The sequence below is a fragment of the Musa acuminata genome, chromosome BXJ1-10 (genome assembly GCF_036884655.1).
Source record: "Musa acuminata AAA Group cultivar baxijiao chromosome BXJ1-10, Cavendish_Baxijiao_AAA, whole genome shotgun sequence".
Classification (NCBI taxonomy): domain Eukaryota; kingdom Viridiplantae; phylum Streptophyta; class Magnoliopsida; order Zingiberales; family Musaceae; genus Musa; species Musa acuminata.
This window is the reverse complement of record NC_088336.1, coordinates 22,552,466-22,559,583: the sequence shown is the minus strand read 5'-3', so window position 1 is coordinate 22,559,583 and position 7,118 is coordinate 22,552,466. Positions and strand designations below refer to the sequence as shown.

Sequence of the window (7,118 nt, the reverse complement as noted above, 5' to 3'; positions counted from 1 at the left end):
ACATGGGCTCATTTGTTTAGATTCTCACAAAGATTATGAAGCATTATGAACAAAAGAGGAACTAGCATTCAGAAAAGAAAAAAATGCATAAAATTTAGAGCATGAAGAAAAATCAACATGGAACCTTGATAATCAGAAACAATTGTAGTCACATTATACTGGGGAAGAACTGAGGTTGTCATATGGAATTACAGTTGTTCTTCAGCTAATTCACTGTGGGAACTAGGAAATAGGAAACTGATTTGATTTGTTACACAGATGGAAAGAGTAAAACACTGTAAAAGGAGTAATTGATTTCAGTGAAACCTTTGCCCTCTGCAGTAACCCAACACACACAATCAGCTAATGCAAGAGAAAAGCCATCTTTCCCAGCATCAGCTAATGCATTCAATGAACATTTTGGATCCAAGTTGGCTAATAACACTCGTGATTTAGAATACATCCATGCAATGCACAAGCTACCAAAATCGAAAGCCAAATTTATCTAAGTCACAAGAACAAGCTACAAACATTATGCAGATTAGCACACTTATTCAAGTAAAACTGAAGCCAAATGCATGTGTATTTTGAGTATGAAAATGATGACATTGGTAATGAATTAGAATAGAGGATCATAAATCCCTTACCATGAAAGAAAGACATCATAACAAGAGTCACTTCTGAAACCAACAAAACCTTCTCAAACCAAGCCATTTTTCTGAACATAAAGTTATACATAACAAATATTCTTGAATCTTTAACGAAAAAAATAATATGTATTTATATATGCACACCATTTAATGTTGGAAAATAAACACATGGGACCATGAGCATTCAATTTAGCTATCACCAAAAAAGAAAAGTCACCAAACTGATCATTTAGCCTGTAGATGCTGGCTTGCTATCTTGAAGAGATATCACAGTTTCAAAGGCGCCAACCAATGCCTTCACCTTGCTCCTCCTGCTCTCCACTAGTTTACTTGCTGTTTCTTCGATCACATTGTTGAACAGGCCTTGGATGTCTTTCTTCTCCTGCATATCTTGATGTTTCAGCACAACACCTTTAGATTCTGGACTAGGATCACTAGCTGGTGCACCCATCTCACTCCTTTGGAAGTTCATCCTTTCGACTTGATCATCATCGGCACTCTTAGACATTAGTCTTCCTCTTCTGAATCTCAGCCTTCTTAGACCTTTGCATTCAGGTTGAAGTTCAATTATCTTACCTCTCCTAAACTTCAATTTGTGAGGTGTGGAAAGTTTATCTTCAGGGTGGACAACTGCATCTATTCTGGACCTTTTCTTCTGTTCATCTTTTGAAGGTTCATTTACTGACTCTGATTCAGATGATTCAGAAGAAGCAGACTCTATTTCCTCAATCTCTTCATCATCTGATCCTAACTGGGATGACTGGTCATCACTGGGATACAGCTCAAGGGAATCAAGATCAATGTTCTCTGGTTTCAGCAGCTTCTGCTCAAGAAAATCCTTATCAGCATTACCTTGTTCAAGCAAATTCTGAACGTTAAGAGAATCAAGATCAATGTCTTCTAGTTTCAGCAATTCCTGCTCTAGAGATTCGGTGTCAGCACTCTTTGGTCCATGCAATTCCTGGTCAGTGGGTTTCACCAAGGACTCAAAACCGTTTTCTTCTGGCTTCAGCAAATTTTCCCCTAGAGAATTCTTATCAGCATTTTCTGGTTCTAGCCATTTTTTATCATCAGGTATCAATTCCAGAGAATCAAAATCAATGTTTTCTGGGCTCAGTGATCTCTGCTCTAGGAAGTCCATATCGGCATTCTTTACTTGGAACTTTTTTTTATCATCAGGTCTCAATTCAAGAGAGGCAGCACTAATGTTTTCTGGTTCCAGCAATTTGTGCCCCAGGATGCCCGTGTCTGAATTATCTGGCTTCGGTGATGTCTCCTGAAGGGAATCCGAATCAATACTTTCATATTTTGACAGTGGCTGTTCTGAGAGATCATAAACAGTGTTCTCCACTTTTGATGAGTTCTGCTCTACAGAATCCAAATCGACTTTCTCTGGAATCTTATCAATGACATACAATGTATTCTTCTCATTGTTTCGAGTAACAAGCTCAGCGTTGTTCCCAACTTTCTGGTTCTTCATGGAGACTGTTTGTTTTCCATTCTTGTATTTACTTTGCTTTGAACTCGAGGTTTCATCACCAATATGCTTGAGCGATGGAGAAGCTGTGGATGGTTTCAGCATCTTCCTTTCTAATGTTCTTGTTATTTCCCTACTCTTATCATATAATACCTTCTTGTTTCTTTGCTCAATTGGTCCATGTGAAGGAGTAAGTGATGATCCTGATCCTTCGGTTGGACTTTTAATGGCTTTCTTAGATGTCACATGTTTAGCTTCAACTTGAGGAACCTCATTATGCACTAGTGGCTTTTGTCCAATTTTTTGAGGTCCATCATGTGTGATGTCGCTCTTCGAAGACGTTTGCCTAATCAATCTCGGTTTAGTAGAGGAAGTGGCTTCTTGGAGAGGTGAAGAAATATTCCTCTTGATGATACCTGACTTCTGACTTCCATCAATTCCATTGCCAAGAGAAGTACCCATCTGCTCACCAACTTTAAGCTTGGAAGAGAATGATTGAGACTTGTTTAAAGTCTTCGATTTGGTAACTTGTTTCATCTTCTGATCCCCTATGTTCATACTTTTCACCTGAGTTTCTTCATTCTGTGATGTTGGAGGACCTTCCGAATCACTAGATATACTGCTTTTCTGGATTGATGATGAAATTTGCAACTTCATGTCAGCATGTTGCTCTAGCAATCTGACCTCCTTGATCTTTGATGCAGCTTTCTGCTTACTGACTGCTGTAGTATCAGGAAATTCAGCTCTTTGATGAGATGAGGACTTCGGCTTAGTCGTAAGCCTCTTCCATCTCTCTTCTACATTTACACTGTTCACTTGCAGCAACTCTTCTCTAAGAGTCAACTTCTTTCCTGATTTGAGAAGAAATGGATGCTTAGTCTCAGCATCGAAATCATGTTTCCGTCCGTATTTACAAAAATCATGGCAGGAGCTTGTAGAAGCCCTTAGATAATTAGGAAGAGGTTTTTCGCTGCTTGTTGAAGAAACTAATGAACCTCCAGTACTTAATTCACCAGTTGAGGATATCCTCCTCTCTCGTTTTGTATCAGGGTTTACGGAGATTGCACGCGTATCCATCATCTTTTTGGTCATTGGACCTTGAGATAGCTAGAAGCTTGTTTTTGTTACGCAAATCTGCAACATAAAGAAAAAGAAGGGAAAAGGGAAATAAGAGTTAAAGAAGTTAACATTGATACCAGAAAGAAAAGGCCAAATTTAAACAAGTTCAATTGTGTAAGTTCTACTAGTTATCTTTCCTGTAAGAAATATCATTTACATGCCTGTGCAGCATAGCTGAATGTTTCAACAAGGTTTTAATACTGCGATATTGACATTCATTGTACCAATGGTAGCTGATAAATGGCTGTCAAGACTTCCAGTGATGTGTAATCAATCTCAGAGTAACTCAAGAAAAGTGATGAACAATTAAGAAAACAAGAGAACACCTCAGGCTAAAAGAACAGAGTTGAGGGTGGATGTTTCCTATAGACCACATCACCAAGGGCAATCTGATTGGATTAGGACTGATCTAATCCTGCTTCTGGTTATCATCTGCTATTTGTTTGTTTCAGATTGACCAAAAAAAAGAGACAAATAAAGAGAAAAGAAATCAAGGAAAAGGGTGAGACAGGAAAAAGGTATATCTAAGTTTTTCAGTTTTTCATTTGTTCATCTCTGCTAATATAAGACGTAATCAGCGATGTATTTGAACAATTTCAGCTATCTGATATAAAGCAAAATAACATATAATACTAGAAAAACGATCTGATAACAATAATCCATGGCCTCCAATTATTTAATCCTTTCTACTACAAAGTTTTGCTAAATGCAATATCATTAGTCAACTCGAGATCATCAGATCTCTTTTAATTGGTTGACACAGTTTTCTTTGGTCTTCCTCTACTTCAGCCTCAGGAAAGTAAGAAACATGGTTAATCTGCTTCAGGAGAAGAATTTATCTTCAGCAAGAAGAAACGTAGTAAATATGCAAATCAAGTTGCTATAACCTGAAACAAACAACTATAAAGATAAATCTTTGCACAACTACAGAATTATAAATTGTTTCTGAGAAAAAAAGAAGCATCGTCTGAAGAAAACACAGTATGACAAGAGCAAGAGAAAAAAGCCACCCAAGAAACTTGAAGCCTTTTATTAGATGTCTTCGTCGGCTTCTAGTTTCCAAGAAACCCATCAAGGCGTGACTCACAGATATTTCCGTCATAAGAAAGCCAATATAGAAGGCATGCTAACGTCAACGAATTGTAGCTACGAACTCGTTTAAGCCAAAAAGAGAACCTATACCAGACTTCATTTGGTGGTTCTACGCCTATCTAAATCGGTGAAGAAACACTAACCCCAAATCAAGTGAATAGAAACCGTCCGAGAGACAGAAGCCAAAGAATCCATCAAGATCGCGTCTTTTGATGGTTCTTATTACGAAAAGTTTCGATATAGTCTATGAACTAAATCAATAAACAAAAAAAGTTTGGTCATTTCCTTGGAACAAATCCGAAGAGACCACCGATCAAGATCACATCTTTAAGCAAAGGAAGAAGCAATCATCACGAAATCCGCCAAAAGAGATCCATCTTTCGACCCATCAAACAGTAAACCGGCAACCATACCAAACGAGACCGCGAGAAAGGATGGAAAACGAATCATGACTCGGAACAGAAGTCGCACCTTTCGGTGAGTCCCGTCACCAGAAAGCGAAGAAGCAGGCGCCGATTCGAGGACAACCAGTCTCCCTCCCATCAAGGAAGAAGACCTTTGGAGATCGTGCAAGCAAGCTAGCAAAGCAACGCTTATTACTTTAAGATGGCGTGTGTTACCTGTCACAGAGCATCACCAAACCAGGTCCCGATCACCTCACGAGGGAAACGGTCGGATACGACTGTTAGAAATACTTGGGATCGAAAGCGTCAAATAATTCTTCGTGCGCTCCCCAAGCCACTACACTATTCGACAACCCTGTTTCTTGGGAGAGAGAGAGAGAGAGAGAGAGAGAGGGAGGACAGGTATTATATGGTTAGGGAAGGGAAGGAGGGATGAACGCAAGAAAAGGACCCGCAAAAGTGAGCATGGCTTCGAAGGAAGGTGGCAATCGAAGGATTTTGTTTAGCCATTAAGGAAAGCAATTAAGATATGGATTCTACAGGGGGTGTTACTTAGTAAGAGAATCTTGGAGGTGAGGAATGAGTGGCTTTGATCATTAAAGGAAAAAAAGTAAGAAGCCACTTTTACTCATGTAGGAGAAGTGACAATTTCAAATTAGATTGTTGGATCAGACTTGATTAGATTGATCGCAGAATAAAGATGAGATAGATGATATGGTTTTCAAAAATCAATAGATCGATATTAGTGAGGATCGAACCCAATTGTGACTATTATCTTGCAAATGTAACTAAAACATGTATAAATAATATATAATCGCATATGGTAGTGATATTTATACCTTCTTTTAAACAAAATTTCTATTTGAAGTACATGAGGTATCAAACAAATGTCTAATTTGCTTTCTTTTTTTTTTTTTTTTTGGTAGTAAGAATGAAGATCTTTAATTTGCTAATTATGCTAACTAACATTCAGAGGGAAAAAAAATGGAAAGGGGCTAGCAATTTAAGATGATAATTTTACTTGTAAAAATAAAAATAGATAGTAAATTTTATTAAAAGTCTTAGCTCCAAATGAGAGACATCTTAAGTAATTTATGTTTTGCTCACTTTAAATTTTTATTTATGATTATTTATTAATTATATAGTTTAAAGTCAAATGATTTGAATGAGTGTGATAAGTGGAGCAAAACATAAATCATCTCAATATCTTGAGATCTCTGGTCACAAAAGACTAGATGATGATGAGTCATGATTAGTAAGATAATGTTGTTCCGTACTTTGCTCGTTATCCGTCTACTTTAAAACGTTTTTAGGTGGTACAAGGTTGGATACGACTTTCGAGTAGCAAGATAGTATCACTTTGCACTTTGCTTGTCGTTTGTCCACTCATGACTCACTTATGACTAAAAATGATCTATTTTGATAAATTTTTGAACTGTTTTTGTAATGGGTGCGACAAGTAAAGCAAAACATCAATCATCTCAATATCTTGATATCTCGAGTTTTAAATGACTAGATGCGAGTAGTGGGTAGCAAGATAATGTTGCTCCATACTTAGCTCGTCATCTGTCGACTTTATAACGTTTTTAGGTGGCGCAAGATTGGATGCGACTTTACTTAGATTCAAACCAACAAATTATCAGTGGATCATATGGGTTGATAATTGATACAATCCTTCACAATTCTATTGAGTACATATGTGGAGTACCTAGCAAATGTTCATGGCAGGTGTGTCACAATTTGTGGAGTACCAATCTAGATTTTAATTGAGTAGATGGTGTGGTACTCCACCAAAATAGGTAGATTCATTAAAGGTTTGTAAAATCTAACCTTCATGTAATTCACTTACGAATTGATTAAAAGAAAACAAGGTGCTGCTAGCCAGATCATCATGCACAAACCACAGTACAGTACTAAAAACATCCACAACAAGCACAGTTCAGGAGCTTCCAGCTTCCAGGAAACCAGACCCACAAGTTCTACTTGCTGTCCATGGCAGAAAATTCTAATGGAAAGACTATTTCAACCAGATAGATAGAATTTAAATTAGAACCTTTTGGAGAATCGCATGACATCTTGGCATGAATGTTCGTAGTGCAAATCCTTGGGCAGTAACAAGATAAACAAAACTGAAGTAGCTGCCGCCACTGTGGATGTCTTCTACTGGAGGATGGAAGAGGACTCTCTGCTCAATAAAAGAAAATAAACAAAAGCCCGGTTCCGATCTTTCGGGCATCAATTGTAAAACAGCATCATAAGATGGAAACCACAATTTGCAGACAAGCCGACGAACAAGTAAAACAATTGAATACCAGGTATGAACTTAAGCTCTTTGTACAATAATGAATAGCTTACCAACTTGAACATCCAAAATAAATGAGAACAGCATGAAAGACA

The 7,118-nt window shown here is 37.7% G+C and overlaps 1 protein-coding gene across 2 annotated transcripts; it reads right to left on the bottom strand.

The window, feature by feature from the left end:
* Positions 1-676: 676 nt before the first annotated feature.
* Positions 677-5,167, bottom strand: LOC104000688 (uncharacterized). Of its 2 annotated transcripts, none has more exons than XM_009422792.3 (2): positions 4,789-5,167; positions 677-3,240 (listed from the first exon to the last, which is right to left on the bottom strand). In XM_009422792.3, the coding sequence occupies exon 2, from the start codon at positions 3,196-3,198 to the stop codon at positions 859-861; it is 2,340 nt and encodes a 779-aa protein (XP_009421067.2). In that variant the 5' UTR covers positions 3,199-3,240; positions 4,789-5,167; the 3' UTR covers positions 677-858. The 2 variants fall into 2 exon arrangements, with proteins under 2 accessions (XP_009421067.2, XP_018674457.2); XM_018818912.2 differs by lacking the exon at positions 4,789-5,167 and adding an exon at positions 4,461-4,773.
* Positions 5,168-7,118: the final 1,951 nt, after the last annotated feature.

Excerpts from the sequence above, each read along its gene's own strand:
- LOC104000688 (XM_009422792.3), bottom strand. The coding sequence starts at position 3,198 with ATGACCAAAAAGATGATGGATACGCGTGCAATCTCCGTAAACCCTGAT.